Raw genomic sequence first — 25,042 nt, forward strand, 5'->3', positions numbered from 1 at the left:
CATTGAAAGATGGCTCTCTGATAATCAGCTCATCTTAAATCCAAAAAAAAAACTAAACTTCTTTTCCTTCCTTGACTTCTGTCTCAGCATAAACCAACCTTTGTCATCTCATCCCTTAACAACACCATCATTAAAGCAGAAGCTCACACTAAGCTTTTAGGTACTATTATCGATGATGAATTAAAATTCAACCTACATATCAAACAGAGTATTAAAAAAACACCAAAAACTAAAATTACCGTACAGAAATAAGAAATTCCTCACTTCAGGCACTAAACTCTAACTGGCTCAAGCATTCCTCCTACTCTACTGCCTACTCTAAGCAGCCCAAACTTTACAAATATCTAATCTAATTATCTAAGCTAGAACAAACATACAACAAAATAGCCAGATTTGTTACAAACCTACCTAACAACTCTCACCACTGCCATGCTCTAAACACACATTAATGGCTAGAATTCCCCCAACAACTCCAACCGTCACAATTCCAAATTACACATTCTAGTCTGCACAAACTTACATCCTGCCCCTCCCTCTCTCTTGTATCCTACTGTACCCACCAGTCGTCCTCTCCATACTCCAATTAACAACTCCTTGATATCTACAGCCCAAACAAAAACACTGGAAAACTACTATACAAATACAAAGCATCCCAGGCCTGGAACAAATTCCCCTAATACTTAGAATCTATAATCCATCTAAAACACTTCAAAAAATAGCTAAAATACTACCTACTTAACACAAGGTCCTGCCTCTGTCATCACCCTACCTAATCCTCCACATATCTTTCCTCCATTATTTTCTTTCTGAGTATTACATACTCTGCTCTTTCTCTAATTTAACTATACTGTTCTTCCAACTCTTCTAACAAGGCTACAATAATCCATGTAAATATATATATTTTATGTTCTACTTTAACGTTTACTCAAATATCTTTTATATTAATACTGAAATGCCTGCTTAATCTACTATCTACTTATCATATTCTACCATACATTTTTTAGACTATTGTAGTTTCACCTTTCAAATGTATTGATTACTATATGATTTCTGGTTTGTGTAATTATAACTTTTTATGAAACTAATACTTTTTAGTTTGTATAACTGTTAGAGAAACATGCATCTCTCATGATTATTCTACACAAAATGCATATTAATTTACAATTTCTTTACAAATATTTTTAATGAATTTAACATTTGTTCATATTGAAAATGATATATAATATAGATGCATAAAGCTGCGGTGGTGCAGCGGTAGCATTGTCGCCTCATAGCAAGAAGTTCTCCCGTTCGATTCTCGGCTGGAGCGCCTTCTGTGTGGAGTCTGCATGTCCTCCTCGTGGTCAAGTGGCGTTTGAAAGACATGCATGAATAAGCGTGCCTTCGTTGAAGTTTGGGTGTCGACGTGGCGTTCTAAAGACATGCGTGAATGGGCGTGCCTTCGTTGAAGGTTGGGCATTGAGCTGGCACCGCGGCACCATAAAAATCTACTGCCAATCATTAGTGGACCGGAGTTCCGCTGTGGTGACCCCTAACCGAGAAAAGCCGAAAGAAGAACAGTTATGCAAACCACAAATACTTACTGTAGTGCTGAGTGTTTCACAACTGCATTCTAAAATCATGCTGGAAGTGTATTAACAGATGACTGAATGTAAAGAAAGTGCTGAAGGGGTTACGGATGTTACAAAGACTGGTTTCTAAAATCAAGAAAGAACACAATATATGTAAGCTCTGACCTTCCCAGGCTGGGATGGGTAGTTACAAGGAATGTTGGGGAGTTAGAATGTTACTGGTACTGAAACATTCAAGGTGAGGAAACAAGACTGATTAACAAGTTAGATGGCTTGTGTTTTTCTAAAACATTATAGTTAATAAAAACATGATTGTTGAGTGTTCACGTGCAGCACTAAGCAAAAAGCACGAGGGTCTGCAGAAATCCTACTGGCCAACGTCAGTATTCTGCATGCATGATACTGATAAGAAAAGCAAATAAGAACTGTGTATTTTTGCTGCTCGGAGAGACTGATTATTAAATTGGAAAGATAGTCTCCCAGCATTGATGTATGTGAATTTAAATAAAAAAGAAAATGTTTTGCACATCCTGAAGAGTTACTCTTGACTCAAGACTAAAAGGTAATTAATGTTATTTATGGATACTTTAAACTGCACTTTAACATAACTATGGAGCTCTTCTCATCAGGTCTCCTCTGAAAATGGGCTTATGGCTCAGCTGGACCAACCCAGTTAACAAATGTCGAATAAATAAATAGTTTTAAATTATGCTTATAATATGATAACATAGTGCAGTACTTCAAGCAAAATCTGTGAATATACTGCATTATTTTAGCCCGGGTTTAACTACCACAATATACACCAGAAAATCATGCAAGTCTCATAAAACTAAAGGCTTCCTTCCAACTTATTCCTTCCAACTTATTTTTATGGTACACATTCCAAAGACATGCATCTGGAGCGTTTCTCCCCGGGCCTCTGCTGAAAACAGGCTCTGTGGAACCTAGTCGGACATTCCCGGTCAACAAATGTTAAATAAAAAAAAAAATAAAATATTATCCCTGCAAACAGGTATCAGACATGTACAAAGGGCACTGAATGTTATCAAAACAAATAAATAAAATGTACTTGCCTTACTCCACCATTCTGTGAGAGAATATAATAGGCTGCAGCAATGTAATCCCCATAACGTTTTTTGGTATAGCCATAATACCTGGAACATAAGGATGAATGCACATTAAGTGGATATACAATAGACACTGTGTAGTCATACAAACTGGAAGTCATTTATCACCTTTTTACATAGACAACAATGCTCCATCACGTTTTTTTTTTTTTTTTTTTGCTGTACATTATCTTCTCCCTTCACTGCAGTATCAGACTAACAAGTAAATTACAGCTAAATAAGCTGATATGACAATTTAGTACAGAGACTTAAAGTAGTGGGCTGTTAATGAGGTTTATCCTTCAGTCTTGGGTCTGACTCCCTCACCATCAATGTGCCCGCTGTGTGACCATTGGCATGTCACTTAACCAGACAGTGTTGCAGGGTGACACCTGTAAACAAGCTGATGTCTAGTGGGTTTAATCAGGCCACAACAAAGAGTGAATATCCAGAGTAAAAGGATAATCACCCCTCCATTTTCTGCTTCCATAAAAAAATACTGGGAGACAGATCATGGCCATCTGGCAAAGCAGCAGTTCAGATATCATCTTAATGAAGAAATGAGAATTCATTTAGACAGACAAAGTTAAACAGAGTGGACAGACAGAGACACACACACACACACACACACACACACACACACACACACACAATCACACACAGAGTCTGGAACACTGTGCAAAGCTTTTTGTACATAAGAATCTAGAGTAAAAAATAAAAAATAATACTAAACGCAGATGCTGGCCAACAGAAAGCATCTTTCAGGGCACAGATCTGAAGCTGACAAAACCAGACAACTAAAAAGTAGATGCAAAAGTTTGGTTTATCAAGCTGTTTGAGTCTGAATCAATAAAAAAAAGATTATTCACTGGATATCACAGATGAAACATCCTCTGTGCCACAGTCTTGTCTTCCACTGGGCTATGACCAATACGGTTCAAGCATGTATCCTAACAGCACACAAACCAAGGTCTGAATCAAATATTTGTCCAAGCAAACGTGGAGCTCAACAGACTGTATAGGAAGAAGATAGTAAATTTCTCCATTATGTTTGGAAACTTGAAGACTATCTGGCACCGGTAACATCTTAACCTGAAAACATGGTTGGCAATTTCCAAAACCTCTTTCACAGCCTAGATACAGAACCTTTTCTACTTGGCACTGGAGGCATTTTAACTACAAGTCTTGCTAGCAACTTCCAAAAAAAAAATCCAAAATCTTTTAGTGGTGATCCAGTAGCTTCACATGTACTACTGCAGCCAAACATTCATTTAGAAGTGGCATTCATTCCATAGCCCTCAACATTTGGGGTGGGTAACCTGTACAGAGTCCAAAATCTGTGATGAAAATCAGCTTTAAATCTTCTGTGCAGAACATTTCCAGAAGATGAGGTATTTGGGGGGGCTAGAGGCCTGGAGAGAGGAACATTCCTCCCATCAGTTACAGAGAATACACTCCACTGTCAGTGACCGAAGATGATGATTTTGGGTATAGCTGCATTTGTCTGGATGGAGAATGGAGGGTGCACAAACTGTGATTCAGTATGCTCACTAGGAAATTTCTCTCGGCCAGGATATTAACAAGCCATGTCATATTGCCAGCAGTTATTCCGAAACACAGACTGATTTGTTAAGGGAGTGGGCAGAGAATCAGGACCCCATCCACTTGTTCAGATACCATGCTAGTGCACAGCTGTTCCATATCACAAGTTTATGCTCAGGCTTTAGGAGTTCTTCCAGAGCCTGACATGCAAGAAACACAGCCCTCAACATGAGAAAATAATGTGAATTGTGTTTTCCCAATGCACTTCCATGGCCTTGCTTACAGCAATCCTAAACAAGGCCCCTCACCCCTTTGTAGTTTTACCTAATGAGAATGCACTAGAAATTGGGGGAGGGGCTGATACTGAAACCCATCTCCAAGTAACGGACTGAAATGCACAGTACTAAGGAACATCACCAGGGCATCCAAAACAATAAGATATGAGAAAGACTGATATTTCTGCAGCCACTGGAAATGGAAGCAGGCAAGTAGAGTTGTGAATAATGTCACTGCCATGAGCCCCAGAGGACACAACATAAAGTGGGCCTGGAACTACCTAAGTAATGTGACTCAGGAAGCTAGATCCAACAGCCCCGTCTCCCCCTTTAAAGACAGAAATACATGACTCTAGACCAGGCATGGGCAAACTACGGCCTGGGGGCCACATGCGGCCCATTAAACGTTTTGATTCGGCCCGCCAAACTTGAAAAAATTTAATAAATTAACCTTGTTAATGTTTTATTTCCCCTGCAATTCTGATGTTTCCTCACTAGATGACGCACTCTAGATATATTGGCTTTGTTGAGGTGAAGCGTAGGCCTATTACTCCACGTTTGCACTTTACCCTTTGACCCACCGTCCCTCCATGAAGATGAGCGGACCCAAGAAAAGGAAAGTGGACAGAGAATGTCAAGTGTTCAATAAGGAGTGGACAACTAAATATTTTTTCACTGAACACCGATCATCTGCTGTTTGCCTGATATGCCAAGAAACTGTGGAGGTTTTTAAAGAGTATAATATTAGCCATCACTTTGCCACAAAGCACACTAATTATGCTAGCAAGCTCTCAACAAAAGAACGGGAAGCTGCTGCTGAGAAGGTGGCAGCTAATTTGAAGGCTCAGCAAAATTTTTTTCACCGTCAAACTGCCATTCAAGAGTCAAGTACCAAGGCCAGTTTTATGCTTTCATTCAAAATAGCAAAGGCTCATTTCGAAGTCAGAGATTTTATTGTAATGCTTTTCTTCATTTTCATTGGAAATTAAAGCACATGTTTTCTCCATATCCCAAGATGTGTATTTTTCTCCCAATGAGGTGATGTTTTCAAAGCATGCCATCTATCTGCTCCTGTTCCGGCCCCTTTGTCAAATGTTAGAACTCAATGTGGCCCACGAATCAAAAAGTTTGCCCACCCCTGCGAGTCTAGACAGTGTTTAGAATTATACACGATAAAGGGAGTGCAATACAAAAGAAAGCAAGGAGGACTTCCAGCAGTTAATGGTGAATCCAAATAACTTCAAACAAAGCAGAGTCAGGGCTCAGCCCCTGCACCAGGTGTGAACAAAATGCCAAATGTCATTATCTTGTACTGAAAGTAGCAATCACTCAAAGCAAAGTACAAAATACTCCTTTGCAAATCCAAAACAATGACACACCAGCAAAAATTTATCAAGTCATTTAATGTCATCCATAAGCCCTCTACAAGCCATAGTGACAGTTTCAATTATGACTTTTATAAAATACTTCATACAACTAAAAAATGGAATTAGATGTGAACCTCCTACTTCAAAAGGACCATCTTCATTGTTTCCCTAGTACAACAGTTTTTACTGCCTCCTAGTCAGTGCTGACCCAAGATTGTCAGCTGTTCCTCCAACACCACATGGTCAATCAAAGAATGGAGGAATCAGAAAGGATGAAGAAAGTGTGCAGCTTCATTCTGACTAACACATTAAAATAACACATGCTGTAAAAATAAAATAGGTAATAACTATTTACAAAATTTTCTACAGCCAATCCATTTCTTTCTGAAAGATTGGCAATAAAAAATGTACTTATGAGATTAGGATAGTACAGGTTTGGATAGATTAAAAGGAAGAAGACATACAAGAAATGAGTGCAGTTGAAGTGAAAAATACAAGTTAAGAGAAGTTTAAGAAAAGGATCTGATAGTAGTAGCATAGGTAGGTTAGTGACAGCGGATGATGAAACAAAGATTTAATAAATTGAGAACTGAAAACAGTAATGAGATATAGATTACTGTAAGAGTGTGGCTGCACTGGAGGCAGAGAGATGGGTGAAGGGGGGCTAGAAGAGAGGAGGTGGATTAGGGGAAAAGGTAGAGAACACTAAGAGTAAAAGGCAAGAGAAGTTAAATTAGTGGAGAAGATCAGCCCAGGTGGAGACAGGTACAGAGCCAGGAGTTCCAGAGAACTTGTCTTATTAATTTTTTGAACATGTGACTATTTGGTATCGATCTTATGATAGTGGGAATTTTATTCCAGTGTACGGCCACTAAGTTATAGTATAGGCTATGGGCAATTAATTTTTTGGTATGTAGATTTCAAGGAAATTGTTGGTCACAGGAGTGAAGGGAACTACAGGGAAGGTAATGTTTGAGAATGGTTGCGGTAGCTGGGCAGGAAAAAGATTTACAGATTATTTATGTGCAAAGAGAAACTGACTGGAGTACGAGATGATGAGGCAAATCAAGCCAGATGAGTGATTTTAGAGGTAAGTGGGTATGGGTGAGAGTTAAATGTTTAATCAGCAGCAAATCTGGCTACCTTATTACAGCAAAACTAAGTTTTTGTTCTTATGTGGTTTGTATATTGGTTAAGATTGGAGAGGCATAAAGCACAGTAGGAAGGAGTTAAGCATTTGCAAGGTAGCATTGGTAAGAAACCTTTTATCTGTAGAGCATACAATGTTTTTTGTGTGTTTTCTTTATGCAACTTTGTAGGTGTAGGTCAATTTTTATTGGCTTGTCTTTTGTCACATCTAAGACCTCAGTATATGGTACAACTTAAATTATAGCATTGTTAAGAAATTTTATTGTGAAGGACGTTTTAGGTGAGGTTGAAATTCTGAGAGAAATACAAGTAGATTTTTGGGGGAAGCGAGAGTAGGAGAAATTGTTTTTTGCTAAGCTAGTTTTAAATGAGTTGTAGGATTTTTAAGTGACAGATTGAAGATGGGGTAGACTGTCCGATGAAGACATAATAGTGGAGTCATCGGCATATTGTATGAGTGTAGCCTGAAAGTAGGATGAATACTTTTTATTAATAAAGATGCTGAAGAGAAGTCCAAGTACAGAACCTTGAGGAACTCCAGTATTAACTGGAAGGAAGGGAAACTAGTATTGGACAGACCAAGAGCAAACATTTTAGAGAGAAGTTTGGAATGAGAAACTATGTCAAAGACTTTGGAGAGATCCAGAAAGAGGGTAGATAAAGCTTTAATGACAGTGTCTGAAGGAGACTATGGCAGTTGCTATGGTATGGTTTAGGTAAAAGCCATGTTGAATAGGAGTTAATAGATTTTAATGGAGCAGATAATCTAGTAGTTCATGGATTCAATTCTCAAGTATTTCCGAGAGGGATGATACTATTGCAATACATCTTAAACTGAAATGATCAGATTTGTTACCATCTTTGTGAAGTGGAATGGTATAGAGGTTTTTTTTCTAGAGAGCTGGAACTTGAGATTCTTGAATGGATCTGTTGATTAAGATGGAGACTCTTCAAACATCTGCACCAACTGGAAAGGCCACTGAAATACCTCACAAGGAGAATACATGACCTACAACACCTGTCCTATGCAGACAGACAAGCTCAAATCACTATCACTCTACTCAATACCATACAGATTGCTCAGGGGTGATTTGTGTCTCGCTTACAAGGCAATCTTGGACCCTGCCCTACTAGAGATGCTCCATATCCACAAGTCTAACTCCTCACGCACTACCCACTCAGAAGGCCTGAATCTAATATGAAACATCAAAAAAACCTGCTGGAGAGAAAGGTTTGCCTCTCACAGGCTGCCCAGTCTCTGAAATAGACTTCCCATACATGTCAAACAGAGCATCTCACTAAGCCTCTTCAAGCATAACCTTGATGAGTGGATGGCAAGTCATAAATTTGTTCCAGGGGTTCCACCTGTCTCCCTCAATGACAGAGGAGGCAGGTGCTGACTGAGGTTTCTTTTGGGGATAAACTCTTGCCTAGGATTGTAAGGAGAGCCAGAAAGGCTCATCCAGACTCTGCTACACTTTGCTGTGAAGGAAAGGTTAGTTTGCTTTTATTTTTTGTATTTTGTATTACTTTATTGCCTTTTTGTATTTTGAATACTGTGGTTTGTTTTCTTTGCCTTGTGCTTTACTTGCATTCTGCTTTAACAGCATATTAAAACTTCAAAAGAGACCACAGCTCTGTCTCTTCCGAGTCAGGCAGAAATTAGAACTGATCAATTAAAGACTCATTCATAAGATAGAAGAGGTCACTTAAGGTTAATCATTTGTGAACTGAGGGGGTGGAGCTAAGAACTAAACCTTCTATTTAAGGGGTAAAATAAAACATTTCAGAGCTTTACCAGAAAGGCTCATCCAGACTCTGCTACACTTTGCTGTGAAGGAAAGGTTAGTTTGCTTTTATTTTTTGTATTACTTTATTGCCTTTTTATATAATGAATACTGTGGTTTGTTTTCTTTAGTTTTACTTGCATTCTGCTTTAACAGTATATTAAAACTTCAAAAGAGACCACAGCTCTGTCTCTTCTGAGTCAGTAAGATTTTTTTTCCTGCCCTCCCACCCAGTTACAGTTGTCTTGTTAAATACCACTGTCTTTCTAGTTGTCTGCCTCTTATGTTAATCTGACCATATATCTCATTTCCTCTCTACTTTCACTGGCTTGTGTGAGTAATCACAAAGTCATCATTTTTGAAATCCATCCCCTTCAACTATTTAAATTTATTGGCCATCCTACTGTATTCCATAGTAACAGAATACAAAAGTGACCACCCCTTTCAATCCAGCTTGCTGTTTTAAAAATAGTAACTCTGCACTAAACCTTAACTTTTTAAACAGGTAAAACTTAAGTCACCTACTTTCACATCTAACTTCTCTAGTGCACACTGCAGTGTGCATTTTCTTTTCATCTTACCTTTAAGCATCCCTGTGACTAGCATTTTCTCTGATACCTGCTGGAAAGCACTAGGAAGCCTTAAACTGATACAAGCACCCAACTCTCCTTGTTAATAAGGAGAAATTAATAGTAGGCACTAAACAGCCTATAACTGCAAAGTAAACGAACCAGCGAAAAATGAACCAGTATTCCAAAAGCGCTCCAATACACAAACCACTTTATTAAATACAAGTCTCGAAGTGCGAAACATACACATACACTTCTCGTTACAGACGTAAAGCTAACTTCTTCAGAAGACAAATAAGTATAGTACATAAGGGTACTTAAATAGTAACCTTACATCCAGTTGATCAATCAATCAATCCAAAATAAATTAAATTAATTAAGAATGAATTAATTAGTTGGTAAGCACAAGGAGGAGTCAGACTCTCTTAGTAAAGGAGTCACTATGATAAAACTTGTTTTAAAAGGTATATATAAAAATATATGTAAAACGCAAACTGGAATTAGAATATAAGTTAAAACAACTAAGCTCAGTAATAAAATATTACAACCATTTATTCATAACCACAATAGCACAAACGGGACTAGAATTGAGGTAGAAAGAGCACAATCTGTCGCAGAACAAAGGAACCTCGAATGAATAAGAAGTACCTCAAATAAATAAAAGGTAGTAAATAAATAAATGCGCACTATAAGGTATAAACTAAAATATATCTATGTGTATATAAAGTATGAATCACGATGGTTCGAGACATCATTAACATTAATTTCTTAGCTTTTAATATAAAGGCTAAAAGAACTATATTAGTTCATAATAAATTACTTATTAATGTTTTGTAGAATTGTCATTTATTATGAACTAATATAGTTCATAATATATATATATATATAGATATATATATATATATATATATATATATATATATATATATATATATATATATATATAGTACCTCAATTCTAGTCCCGTTTGTGCTATTGTGGTTATGAATAAATGGTTGTAATATTTTATTACTGAGTTTAGTTGTTTTAACTTATATTCTAATTCCAGTTTGCGTTTTACATATATTTTTTATATATACCTTTTAAAACAAGTTTTATCATAGTGACTCCTTTACTAAGAGAGTCTGACTCCTCCTTGTGTTTACCAACTAATTAATTCATTCTTAATTAATTTAATTTATTTTGGATTGATTGATTGATTAACCGGATGTAAGGTTACTATTTAAGTACCCTTATGTACTATACTTATTTGTCTTCTGAAGAAGTTAGCTTTACGTCTGTAACGAAAAGTGTATGTGTATGTTTCGCACTTCAAGACTTGTATTTAATAAAGTGGTTTGTGTATTGGAGCGCTTTTGGAATACTGGTTCATTTTTCGCTGGTTCGTTTCTTTTGGAGTTGAGGCTTGTTTGTTTATAATTGCAAAGTACCTTGCTAAGGAAAGGGAAAACCGCTCCTGTACTTTACAAAAAAATAAAGCACCAAACCAGGCATATCCAAGGGTCAGCTTCCTGTGATTTCTCCTGTCCACCTGGTGAATCTGGGCATACTGGGGAAATGCAGCAATTGCTTCATGTACACAGACAACCCTCTACTCCTACCACCCAACACTACAACCTGTGAGAGATGCACTTACATAGCCAAAATGGAAGCAAAGCGCTCTCCACCTAAGATTGTGCTGGACAGTCAAGAGAAGAAGGTTAACACCCACACTACACCTCAAGTAACACATAGCCCTTCTAAACCTACACCACCAACACCCACATATAGCACCACTAAATCCACATATGCAGAGGCCCTTAACTGCAACCTGCCCAAGCAAGAAGGACCTCTGAAGCTGAAACGCAAACAAACACCAATCACAACCAAAGTGTCACATAGTTCACAACACCAGTGTGCCACCCAGCAACAGCACCTAAGGCAAGACAACGTACCTAACACTTTAGTCATAGGTGACTCTATAGTCCAGCACACTGATGTCCCACTCACCAGGTTGAACAAGGAGAGAATTACAGTCAGCTGCCTGTCGGGTGCCAGGATCCGCCACATAACGCATGCACTCAAGTCACTCCATAACAAGTACAAATATGACTCTGTCATTGTCCATGTTGGAGTGAATGACTTGAGATGTACCTCCCTGGACTACATGAAAAGAGACATGGAATAGCTCTCGGATCATGTGGCCCAGGCAGGTATGACCCTAGCCCAGAGTATCATCCTGCCTTCGCCCAGAATGATACCACAATACAAGGACAAAGTGATTGACTTCAACAATTGGCTAAGCTTCTGGTGTCATTCAAAGGGGATCCAGTATCTGTCTGCCTAGGACGACATGATCGACAGACCATGATGCTTTGCCAGAGATGGTCTGCACCTGTCGCCCCTGGGATTCAGGTTACTGGCTAAGGCTCGTCACCCCTATAGTGCCTTTTTTAGGCAAAGTTCAAAGGACAAAACCAACACAGTAACATGTACAAGCATGCAAAATCTGAAGGTAATGCTACTCAATACTAGAAGTCTAAACCTCAAAATGCACTCTCTCGAGGCATTCCTAAAAATGGAGAACATCGATATCTGTGCAGTAACTGAGACCTGGTTCAAGGCTCCAGAGAGCACCCCTGCAATACCAGGCTACAACTCTTATCACACTTTTCGGCCACCAAACCAGGACCGAAACACTAAAGGTGGAGGAGTGTCAATATTCACCAAGGATATTCACACCACCAGGCTAGTTGCCCAACACAATGCAACTGAAATTCTCCAGGTGCAACTCACACTAGGTAAGACTGCAATCCAAATTGTAGCTTGCTACAGATCCCCCAACATAACCCAAGATTCTCACTACACCTTTCTAAACATACTGGAAAATATTAAGATAGAACCAAACACCCCAATACTGGGTGATTTTAACTACCCTGCCATTAACTGGGAAAACTACTCATGTGCCAACAACTTTGCCCAACGGTTCTTGGAATTCATAAATTCCACTACCCTGGATCAACTAATCCATAGTCCCACCAGGGGCTCCAATATCCTACACCTGATCATTACCAACATGGGAAATCGATGCTCCACACCTATGGTCACCCCCTCATTAGTCAGGTCTGACCATAAGCTAATCACCCTTAACATACACATCCCACCCCCAGTAAGGAAACCTCCATAAAAAACTTCTCCAAAGCCAACTTCATGCTGCTCAAGTCAGAAGTGACAAACTTTATGACACCCATGCAGACGAGAACTAAAAGTTCAACTGCTGAATCCTACACTAAGGCACTGTACGAGCACATCCACTCATGCATGAATCATGCCATCCCGAATAGAACCAAGATGCTCTCATCCAAAAAAAGGAAGCCAATCTGGTGGTCACCTGCCATAAACAAACTTTACAATAAAAGGAAGAAACTTGCAGAAAAGAGGAAAATCCCAGGATGCAAAAAAATCCCTTACCAGCCTCAGTAAGAAACTGAGATCCCTCATAAAATCCTCCAAAGCTACTTACAAAAATAAAACTGCCAAAGATTCCAAAGACAACCACAAGGCATTCTATAACTATGTCAAGAATCTAAATGGCAATGCTCAGATCTGCTCTGAGCTAAAACAGAATGGCATTAAATATACTGATCCCAAGGATTTTGCCAATATCCTGGCAGATCGATTCAGTGCCAACTTCACCCCCCTCTCACCCCCTAAATGGCCCATCTCAATACCGAAAGATTGCCAAATTCCGGTAATAACGGTCACACAGGTAAAAAACGCACTCTCCAAAGCTAAGAATACAGCATCCATGGGACCAGATGACATCCCAGCCTGTGTACTACATGAACTACAATATGAAGTGGCACCTCACCTAAGTGTCATGTTTAATCATAGCCTCACCTCAGGTTTCGTGCCCACTGAGTGGAGCAGAACTACAGTTATCCCACCCCACAAGGAGGGATCTACCTTGGATCCCGGAAACTACCGTCCCATCAGTCTGACGAGCCTTATCTGCAAGGCCATGGAGCGTATTATCATGGAACTTATAAACAAAGACATTTGCAACCTTCAAACACTAGACCCCACCCAGTTTGAGTTCGTGAAGGGCCAATCTTGTCTCCTGAACCTGACTGACTTCTTCGAATCAGTCTCCAGAGCCATGGACAAGGGTAAGGTGGTCCACACAACCTATCTAGACCTTGCCAAGGCCTTTGACACCATCCCCCACTCTGGAATCATAGATAAACTTACTAAGCTGGGCATTAATCCCTACGTCACCCAATGGGTTGCTAACTGGCTTACTGATAGAACCCACACTGTAAAAGTAGCGGACTCCAAATCCAGCTCCAGACAAGTGACAAGTGGAGTACCTCAGGGTTCAGTCCTGGGACCGCTCTTGTTTGGCATCTACTTCTCTGAAGTACAGGCCAACACTAAGGGACTGGCTAACAAAGTTCGCAGATGACTGCAAACTGGGAGCCATTATTGAATCCCCAAATTACGTGGATACTCTACAAAAGGGCCTTACAGAAACAGATGCTTGGTGCCAGAGCCATGGGCTCAAGCTCAATGCCAAGAAATGTTTAGTTATCCCCTTTGGTTAAAATCATGTACCCGTGAATTACCATATAGGTGGCAGTACACTAAACACCGAAAGCGTGATAAGAGACTTAGGGACACAGGTGGACAGTGGTCTCACCTTCGATAACCACATTGCCACAATAGTCAGGAAATCCTTCTATGTGGCACACCTCATCACTAAGGGCTTTTCATCCAGAAAAAAGGAAGTCATTGTCCCACTGAACTCATCCCTCATTAGACCCATTATAGAATACAACGCCCCGTTTGGTATGTACCTCTCAAGACATCTGCAACAACTGGAAAGGCCGCAGAAATACCTCCCTAAAAGAAGCACAGGTCTAAAGCAGATGCCCTACTCAGTCGCAAATCGTCTACTCAGAGGCAATCTCTATTTGGCATACAAGGCCATGTCAAACCCAGAGCTGTTGGACATGCTACACTTAAAGGAATCCTAATCCCTCAGAGCCACACGCTCCAGGGATCTAAACCTTGTCATCACAATAAACAAAACCTGCTGGAGGGATAGGTTCCTCACCCAGAGACTCCCCAGACTCTGGAATAGATTGCCCATACATGTCAAGCAGAGTGCCTCTTTGGCCCTCTTCAAAAGGAACCTTGACGATTGGATGGGAGAAAGGAAATTCACCCCATGGGGATCACGTCAGTTGCCCTGCTAGACAAGGGTCCAGGGAAGTAAATAGCGTGGGAAGAAATAGCCAGGAAATTGTTATGGCTAGGCTTGTATAGGCCCTAGGGCTCATAGCCTAGTACCAACCTATGACCCTAGGGCCATTAGCCTAGTAACCTCCTATGATCCCACGAGACTGGGTAAGCAACGACAACTGCAGCTAGTTTTAGATATACAACTGTTAGACTGTTGATCAAATGTGAGCAGGACTTAAGCTTATACAGTATGGATTTTATCTAGGAGATGGGAACAGGTTTTAAAGTGAAAATAGGTTTATACAGACAGGAGTGTGCAGTGAATAAGTACTGGATTTTTGGTAGTTCTGGGTGTGGTTAGCTAGGCTAGCTATACAGTAAATTAAATGAGAAATGAATTTAACGACAGTTTCTAAGGGTGACTTGTTAGGGTAGGGGTTAAGGATGTTAGGTGTAAAAAGATGAAGGACTTTGGTTATGGTGTTCCAAGGTTTTGGAGAAATACTTTCTTAGTTTATTTGTGGGCCCAAAAAGTGTTTTTTTTTTTTTTGTAAGAGTAAGAGGTTATTTATAGGTTTGAAGGTTGACTGGGGGGTTGTAGTTTGACAGTTTCTTCAAGTTATATCCCTTCTGTGCATTAGGGTTCTGCTACAGTGAAACACCCAATGAATCTGATGATATTTAACTCCCACTTTTCCAGGTGGACCTAGGCTGTTAAAAAATATCTGGAAATACAGAGTTGAATTTTAGATGATGGTGTGAAGACTGGTAGAGAAGGGTGAAGGCTGCCAGCCTAGCCAAATAGAATTTGATACATAATTCTGGCATTTGTAAATATAAATATAAAATACAAACTTGTTTCTTAAATGAAAGAAAACACTGTAAAATGTGAACTTCAAGATTCCTGTCAGACACAACAAGCTGCAAGCAGTTTGAGAGGGACCCTACAAGGTGGTAAGAAAGGTAAGTGATGTTAACTACATGGTGGAAGTGCTAGGCAGATGGCAGGGGCACAAATTGTACCATGTTAATACGATGAAACCTTACCATGATACTCCCTATGGCCCCTGTGCTGAGCATTTGCAGTGGATTGCAGGAGGAGTCTGAGGGAGATCTGGGGACTGATCTCCTCAGTGAGGCTCGGGCTGACACCTCAGTGGAAGGGGTAGCAATGTCACAGCAGCTATCCCCTACCCAGGTTCGAGAAATCCGAGCAGTGTTGCAGGAATTTGGGGACATGTTCACTGGGAAACCAGGGTGCACCTACCTGGTGCAGCACCCGATGGATACAGGACCCCAAAGGCCTATTAGGTAGGCCCCTTATAGGGTGCCTGAGAGAGTCAGACAGACTCTGAAGGAAGAGGTACAGGAGATGTTGGAACTAGGGGTGGTTCAAGAGTCCAACAGTCCCTCGGCCTCCCCAGTGGTGCCAAAGAAGGATGGCAGCACCAGGTTCTGTGTGGACTGCAGGAACTTAAATAGTCACACAGAGTCGGATGCTTACCCCATGCCTAGGACAGATGAGGCCCTAAAGCAGCTGGGTGGGGCTAAGTATCTTACAACCATTAATCTTACCAAGGGTTACTGGCAGGTGCCCTTGACTCCCAGTGCTAGAGAGAAGTCGGCCTTTGTGACTCCTTTTGGCTTGTATGAGTTCACAAAGATGCCCTTTGGGATGAAGAATGCCAAAGCGACTTTCCAGAGGCTGGTGAATAATATCCTAGCAGGAGCAGGAGGATTTGCCCTTGCTCATCTAGATGATATTGCCATCTACAGCCATTCCTGGCAAGAGCACCTTCAGCATGTTAGGGAGGTGCTGGGCAGACTACAGAGGGCAGGTTGACCATTAAGCCAGGCAAATGTCAGGTGGGTATGGCAGAGGTCTCCTACCTAGGACATAGAGTGGGGAGTGGCAAGATAAGGCCAGAACCTGCCAAAGTGGAAGGCACCGGTTACTAAAAACCAGGTGAGGGCATTTTTGGGGAGAGCAGGGTACTACAGAAAGTTCGTCCCCAGTTATAGTACCATAGCTGCTCCCTTCACAGACCTGACGAGGAAGAACAGGCCAAATAAGGTAGTGTGGACCCCAGCATGTGAACAGGCATTCCAGAAGCTTAAAGAAGCTTTGGGAGGACCCCCTGTGTTAGCCAGTTCAGATTACAGCAAATAATTTGTTGCACAGGTGGATGCTTCAAACCATGGGTGGGGGCTGTACTTAGCCAGATTTCTTCAGAGGGGGAAGAGCACCCAGTGGTTTATCTCAGTCGTAGGCTCCAACCCAGGGAAGAATGCTATGCAGCTGCAGCAAAAGGAATGTCTAGCCATAGTGTGGGCACTGCAGAAACTTCAACCTTATCTGTCTGGAAGCAAATTCACTGCAATGACAGATCACAACCCTCTAACATGGTTCATAGGTAGATACTAGGCTACTAGCCCTAGGGCCTACACAAGTCTAGCCAAAAAGGTACCCAGGCTTTCGCCACCCAAGAAAATTATTTTCCTGTCCCCTGTCAAGCAGAGCCACAGAAGTGATCCCAGCGGTAAATTTCCTATTACCCATCCAATCATCAAGATTCTTCTTGAAGAGTGCTAATGAGGAGCTCTGTTTGACATAGATAGGTAGTTTGTTCCAGAGTATGGGAAGTCTCTGGGACAGGAATCTATCCCTCCAGCATGTTCTGTTTATTGTGGTGACAAGGTTTAGGTCCCTAGAGCATGTAGCTCGGAGGAATTGGGATTTCTTTAAGTAGAGCATGTCCAACAGTTCTGGATTTGACATAGCTTTGTACGTTAGGCAGAGATTGCCTCTGAGTAGGCGATATGCGACAGAGTAAAGCTTAAGTAATTTGAGACAGTCTGCGTAGGGCATCTGTGTGAGGCCAGTAATCCTCTTTGTGAGGTATTTCTGTGGCCTTTCCAGTTGTTGTAGATGTCTTGTGAGGTACATACCAAAAGGGGTGTTGTAGTCTAATGGGTCTAATGAGTGATGAGTAGAGGGGAAAAATTACCTCTTTTTTTCTGGATGAGAAACCTTTTGTGATGAGGTGTGCCAAGCAGAAGGATTTCCTGACCACTGTGGCAATGTGATTATGAGATAGACCACTGTCCACCTGTGTCCCAAGGTCTCTTATCACACTTTCAGTGTTAAGTAGACTACCGCCTATGTGGTAGTTCATGGGCACAGAGTTTTTACCAAAGGGGATGACAATGCACGTTTTGGCACTGGACTTGAGGCCATGGCTTTGAAACCAGGCATCTGTCTCAGTGAGGCCCTTTTGTAGGATGTCCACACTGTTAGGAGTTTCGATTGTGGATCCTAGTTTGCAGTCATCTGCGAACTTAGTTAGCCAAAGACCTTCTGTGTTAGCCTGTACTTCAGAAAGGTAGATACCAAACAGGGGAGGACCCAGGAATGAACTCTGTGGTACTCCACTTGTCACTGGTCTGAAGTCTGATTTGGAGGCTGCTAGTTTCACAGTGTGGGTTCTGTCAGTATGCCAGTTGGCAACCCATCTTGTGACATAGGGATTTATAGGATTTATACCTAGTTTAGTGAGTTTATCTATAATTCCAGAGTGGGGGATGGTGCTGAATGCCTTGGCGAGATCTAAATAGGCGGTGTGAACCACCTTACCCTCATCTATGGCTTTGGTGACTGCTTCAAAGAAGTCTATCAGGTTACGAGACATGATCTGCCTTTTACAAACCGAACTGGGTGGGGTCCAGAGTTTGGAGATCTCCAATGTCTTTGTTTATGAGTTCCATGATGATATGTTCCTTGGCCTTGTAGACCAGACTCGTCAGGCTAATGGGGTGGTAGTTACTGGGGTCTGTCGTGGCTCCCCCTTTGTGGAGTGGGATTACCATCGCAGTGCGCCATTCAATTGGCACAAACCTTGAGGTGAGGCTATGACTGAACATGGTACTTAGGTGGGGTGCCAGTTCATTCTGTAGTTCGTGTAGAAGGCAGCCTGGGATGTTGTAAGGTCCCATGGATGCTGTGTTCTTGGCTTTGGCGAGTGAGGTTTTTACCTGTGCAGTCATGATTACAGGAACTTTGCATTCTTTCGGTATAGAGATGGGCCCTTTAGAGGGGGGGGGTAAAATTAGCAAAGAACCTATCCGCCAGGATGTTGGCAATATCAGTTGGTTCTGTATATTTAGTGCCATTGTGCTGCAACTCAGAACAGATCTGAGTGTTGCCATTGAAATTCTTGACATAGCTATAGAATGCTTTGTGGTTGTCTTTAGAATCAGTGGCGATTTTGTTTTCATAACTAGCTTTGGAGGATTTTATGAGGGATCGCAGCTTCTTACTGAGGCTGATCAGGGAGTTCCTCCAATCATGGGATTTTACTCTTTTTTTGCAACAGTTTCTTTCTTAGGTTCATAGGTTCATACTAGGTTATCTGCCCTAGGGCATTTATAAGCCTAGCCAGAGTGTGCTTGGCTTTCGCCACCCATTTTAAATTAATTTTGCTATGCCCTTTTTCGAGGTTAGTATACTGTGCCTCTGTCTAACAGTGACACATAAGTGATACCCGGGGTAAACCTACGATCTCCCATCCACTCATCAAGATTCCTCTTGAAGGGAGTCAATGAGGGACTCTGCCTAACCTGGACTGGATTCCAGAGTGAAGGGAGCCTCTGGGTTATGAATCTGTCCCTCCAGCATGTCCTATTTATTTCACTGCTGAGGTTCAAGTCTCTCGAGCATGTAACTCGATGGGATTTGGATTTTCTGAAATGCAGCATGTCCATTAATTCCGGGTTGGACATGGCTTTATACCTCAGGCACAGATCGCCTCTGAGCAGGTGGTATGCCACTGAGTAGAGCTGGAGTTTCTTTAACCGGGCAGCATATGGCATCTGTTTGAGCCCTTTGATCCTCTTGGTGAGATAATTTTGGGGTCTTTCCAGTTGCTGCAGGTGTCTGGTAAGGTACATCCCAAAAGGGGCATCGTACTCAATTATGGGCCTGATGAGGGATGAGTAAAGAGGCACGATGACCTCCCCTGATCTAGATGTGAATCCCTTCATGATTAGGTGGGCTATATAAAATGTTTTTCTAACCACTTTGGTCACGTGGTTGTCAAATGAGAGATTGCTATCAACTTGGGTCCCCAGGTCCCTAATTACTTCTTCTGTACTTAATGGATTACCAACTATGTGGTAATTTGTGGGCACTTTGCTTTTGCCAAAGGGGATGACTATACACTTTTTGGCGTTTAGCTTGAGGCCATGGCTCTGGCACCAGTTGTCTGTTTCTATGAGGCCCTTTTGGAGGATGCTTGTGTCGGCTGGAGTCTCGATTATGGTGCCCAGTTTGCAGTCATCTGCAAACTTGGTCAGCCACAGTCCTTCCGTGCTGGCCTGTACCTCCCGAGAAATATATACCGAGCAAGAGAGGTCCCAGGACTGAGCCTTGTGGGACGCCACTTGTAACTGGTTTGGAGTCTGACATGGCTCCAGCAATTCTAACCATGTGGGTTCTGTCCTTGAGCCAGTTTGCAACCCATCTAGTGACACAGGGGTTTATATTTAAGCTGGTGAGCTTATCTATAATGCCCGAGTGGGGTACTGTATCAAAGGCTTTTGCGAGGTCCAGGTAGACTGTGTGGACCACCTTCCCCTCGTCACTGACCTTGGTGACTGTTTCAAAGAAATCGACCAGGTTTAAGAGGCAGGATCTGCCCTTAACAAAGCTGAACTGGGTAGGATCCAGTGTCTGTAGGTGCCCAATATCTTTATTTATGAGGTCCATGATGATCCTTTCCATAGCTTTACAGACCAAGCTAGTCAGGCTTATGGGGCGATAGTTTCCAGGATCCGATGAGGCACCACCTTTGTGGAGAGGGACCACTGTTGCTGTACGCCACTCTCTGGGTACATACTGTAGTAAGGCTGAGATTGAACAGTAGTTTTATGTTTGGGTTTAGTTCTTCTTGGAGTTCATGTAGGATGCAGCCCGGTACACAGTCTGGTCCCACTGATGCTGTGTTTTTTGCTTTGGAGAGGGCGGCTCTTACCTGAGCATCTGAGATGTCAGGGGGGCAGCACTCTGCTGGGATAGATATTTGCCCTTTTGGTGGGGGGGAGGGGTTTGCGCTGAACCTGTCAGCTAGGATGTTGGCAATGTCTGTGGGTTCGGTGTATTTTTTGTCATTTTGGACTAATTCTGAGCATATCTGGAAATTCCCACCCAGGTTCCCAACATAACTAAAGAAAGCCTTGTGATTATCCTTAGTGTCCTGTGCAATTTTTCTCTCGAAGCTGGCCTTAGACGATTTTAGGAGTGCCCGTAGTTTTTTGCTAATACTGATCAGAGATGCCTTCCCTTTTTGGGATTTTGCTCTGTCATGTAGTAGCTTCCTCCTTCTATTGTATAGTTTGTTTATGGCTGGGGTCCACCAGACAGGACATCTGCCTTTGGAGGATTGGGTCTTGGTTTTATTTGGGATGCATGATCCATGCAATCCTGAAGGTGTTAATAGAATGCGTTTATAAAGGATTCTGCAGTCTGGGCCGTATTTTCCACAGGCCCGGGGGCTTTGAAGGATTCCACCTCGGTTTTGAGGAGTGCGAAATTTGCTTTAGAGAAGTTTTTCACTGTGGTTTTCTGGGCAGGGGGTGGGGTTGGGATGTGAATATCCAGTGAGATTAGTTTATGGTCTGATCTTACCAGTGAGGGATACACTTCTGGTCTGGAACATAGAGTCCCCATGTTGGTGATGATCAGGTCCAGGATCACTCTTGTGGGAGTGGTAACAAGTTGTTCCATAGCATTTGAGTTTATAAATTCTAGGAACCTTTGGGCTAGGGTGTTGGAGTTAGAGTAATGCTCCCAGTCTATGTTTGGGTAGTTGAAGTCGGCCAATATAATGGTGTTTGGAGAGACCCTCATATTTTCCAGTGTTCTCAGGAAGGCCGAGTGGGGTTCCTGGGTTTGGAAGGGTGGTCTGTAGCAGGCTATAAACTGGAAGGCAGTTTTACCCACTGTTAGCTGCACATGGATAGTCTCTGATGCTTCGTGCTATGCCACCAACCTGGAGGTGTGGGTATCTTTGACGAATATTGATACTCCCCCCTCCTTTTGTGGTACGGTCCAAGTTTTGGGGCAGAAAAGCATGGTATGAGGTATAACCTGGTAGTGCTGGGGTGCTCTCGGGAGCCTTGAACCAGGTTTCTGTTACTGCACAGATATCGATGTTCTCCATGCTAAGGAGAGTTTCGAGTGCGTGCATCTTGAGGTTTAGACTTCTGGCGTTGAGTAGCATTACTCTTAGTTTCTTATCCCTTGTGATACCTATGGAGGTGGGTTTGTCTTTTGAGCCTTGCCTAAAAAAGGCACCATGGGGGTAGCAAGAGCCTTTGCCAATATCCGAAAGCCCAGGGGTGACAGGTGCAAGCCGTTCCTAGTGAAGCATCGTGGCTTGTCGAGCATGTCATCCCAGGCTGACAGGCACTGGATCCCCTTTGAATGACACCAATACTTAAGCCAATTGTTGAAATTGATCATCTTGTCTTTATATTGTGGCATCATTCTTGGTGAAAGGAAGATGCTACTTAAGGTCAGGGTCATACCAGCCTGGGCTACATGCTCAGAGAGCTCCTCTATGTCTCTTTTCATGTAGTCCAGGGAGGTACGTCTCAGGTCATTCACACCAGCATGGACAATGACTGAGTCATATTTGTACTTGTCTTGGAGTGACCTGAGTGCTTGTGTTATGTGGCAGATCCTAGCACCCGACAGGCAGCTCACCGTGATCTTCTCCTTGTTCAGCCTGGTGAGCGGGACGTCAGTGTGCCTGACGATAGAGTCACCTATGACAAGTGTATCAGGTGTGTTGTTTAGCCTTAAGGGCAGTGATTGTTCGGCACACTGGCTTTGTGAGCTATGTGTTGCACGTGTTTTGTTTTGGGGTAGCGGTTGCTTGGGTGTCTGCTTTGGAGGTCTCTGCTGCTTAGGCAGATTTTTATTTAGAGCGTCCGAGTAAGTTTTTGTGTGTTTATGTGTTTGGTTCGCTGTCGTGGTAGGTCTATGTGAGACTGGAATTGTAGTGAGTGTGGTTTCCTTCTCCTCCTGACTGGTTACGCCAGTGCTGAGTTGAGAGAGCTTAGCCTCCAGTTTGGCTATATGGTTGCATCTCTCACACGTGTTGGAATTTGTTGGGAGGAGGAGAGGGTTGTCTGTGTACATGAGGCAGTTGTAACATTGCCTCAAGATTCCCAGATTCACCAGCTGGACCGGAGAGGAGATTGACAACTGACCTTTGGACATGCTAGAATAGTATTGCGAATTCCTTTATAATTGAAAAAAGGGCCAATGGGGAACAAGGTACTCAAGGGGAGTTTGTGAGGGTGTAGTGCTTTTAATTTTTTAGTGCTGACTTAGTGAGCAAGTGCCAGGTAACTTAAATGCAAAAACGGCAAACAGTAATTTTCTTTCAAGTGAAACAAGGAAATAAGTACAGTAAGCAATGCAGACATCACTAGTGATCAATTTTAGGTGTTATTAGCATTTCAGGGAAATAACAAGCAAACAAACAACAAGCATACAAACAAAGCTAGATTCAGCAGGCCTGGATCTAGTCTATGCTACAGCAAACAAGGTGTACCAATTTCAGTAAGAAACAGTTCAAATATGCAGGCACTATAAGCCTTTAACCAGAAATTCCCAGAGTCCAGCCTCTCCTCCCACAAGAGTGCAGACCACGAACCTTCTTAATGTAAAATAACTGGCCTGAAGCCCAAGTGCTTAAACCAGAACTAATACACTTTTAGAATAACAGACACTGAGCCCTCAATCAGCAGTTCCCTACTTAGAAGGATGTAAGCTGCCTGTCCTACCACCACAGTGCAGGCCACAAACCTTCCTAATGTAAAACAACTGGTCTGAAGCCCACGTGCTTAATCCAAAAGACTTTGAATGATAGCTACACTTTAATTAAGTTACTACCAAGCAGTAAGAAATACAATTGAATACTTTAAAGAATGCCTGGATTAGTGCTCAAGTTATACAAACAAAGCTAGATTCAGCAGGCCTGGATCTAGTCTATGCTACAGCAAACAAGGTGTACCAATTTCAGCAAGAAGCAGTTCAAATATGCAGGCTCTATAAGCCTTTAACCAGAAATTCCCAGCTCAGAAGGGCAGAGTCCAGCCTCTCCTCCCACAAGAGTGCAGACCACGAACCCTCTTAATGTAAAACAACTGGTCTGAAGCCCAAGTGCTTAAACTAAAAGGCTTAGAATGAGTTACACCAAGCAGTAATAAATACAATTGAGTACTTTTAAGATGACACAAAAGCAACATAAAGTAGAAAGAAACACAAATACAGTAAAAGCAGATAAAAAAAATTTAAGTGGAAAGAGAGAAAGGATTAGCAGAAACTAAGCTGATTGGCCTTCCTCTTCTGACTGGCCTTCCTTCTTCTGTTGTAGAGTTTGTTTATGGCAGAAGACCATCAGATTGGCTTCCTTTTTTTTGGAGGATAGCATCTTGGTTCTGTTAGGGATAGCACGATCCATGCACTCGTGTAAGTGCATTATAAAGTGCATTTGTGTAGTATTCAGCAGTTGTACCTCTATTGTCCATCTGCATGGGTGTCCTGAAGTTTGCCACGTCTTCAGAAGAGTGAAGTTGGCTTTGGAGAAAATTTTTACGGTTGTTTTCCTAATGGGGGGGGGGGGGCAGCGGGATGTGGATGTCTAGGGTGATTAGCTTGTGGTCGGATCTGACCAATGAGGAATTGACCTCTGGTGTGTAACACCGGTCACCCATGTTGGTGATGACCAGGTCTAGGATATTGCTGCTCCTGGTGGGGGTGTGGATAAGTTGATCCAAGGAGCTGGAATTGATGAATTCCAGAAAACATTGAGCAAAAGAGCTGGTACAGGAGTGGTTTTCCCAGTTAATGGTGGGGTATCAAGAAAAGAAGAGTGGGAATCCTCGGGCATCATGGGGGGGTCTGTAGCAAGCTACAATCTTGATTAAGGTCTTGCCCAGAGTTAGTTGAACTTGGATAATCTCGGATGCATTATGCTGAGCAACTAGCTTGGAGGTGTGGATATCCTTAATGAATATGGACACGTCCACCTTTAGTGTTTCGGTCCAGTTAAACAGAGCCAGTCAGCAAAATGCCAAGTTGCTAAGATGGAGCCTGGGTTTGCAAGCATATGATATGTCAGTGCAACATCGCAGTGGGGTTAGCAATGCAAATGCAGATGGGCTCTCAAGACAGGGAATTGAGTGAGGTACACTCAGATAGACCTAAGCCTCTCAAGCGGCGTTTCTCAACTGTTACATGAAAAACTAGCTTGAGTTCTCCAGGAGGGGAGAGATGTGAAGACTGTTAGAGAAGGGTGAAGGCTGCTAGCCTAGTCATATAGAATTTGAAACATAATTCTGGCATTTGTAAATATAAATATAAAATACAGGCTTGTTTCTTCAA

General features: G+C 42.1%; 1 protein-coding gene across 1 annotated transcript in view; it reads right to left on the bottom strand.

Moving 5' to 3' along the window:
- The window catches only part of DMAC2 (distal membrane arm assembly component 2), a 654,694-nt gene that overhangs the window by 552,898 nt on the left and 76,754 nt on the right, over positions 1-25,042 (bottom strand). Inside the window, exon 3 of the mRNA XM_044060005.1 lies at positions 2,645-2,725. Coding sequence (XP_043915940.1) covers positions 2,645-2,725 — 81 coding nt within the window. The remainder of the gene's footprint in view (positions 1-2,644; positions 2,726-25,042) is intronic.

This window comes from Protopterus annectens, chromosome 1.part0, assembly GCF_019279795.1.
Source record: "Protopterus annectens isolate FY-2018-M chromosome 1.part0, PAN1.0, whole genome shotgun sequence".
NCBI lineage: Eukaryota > Metazoa > Chordata > Ceratodontiformes > Protopteridae > Protopterus > Protopterus annectens.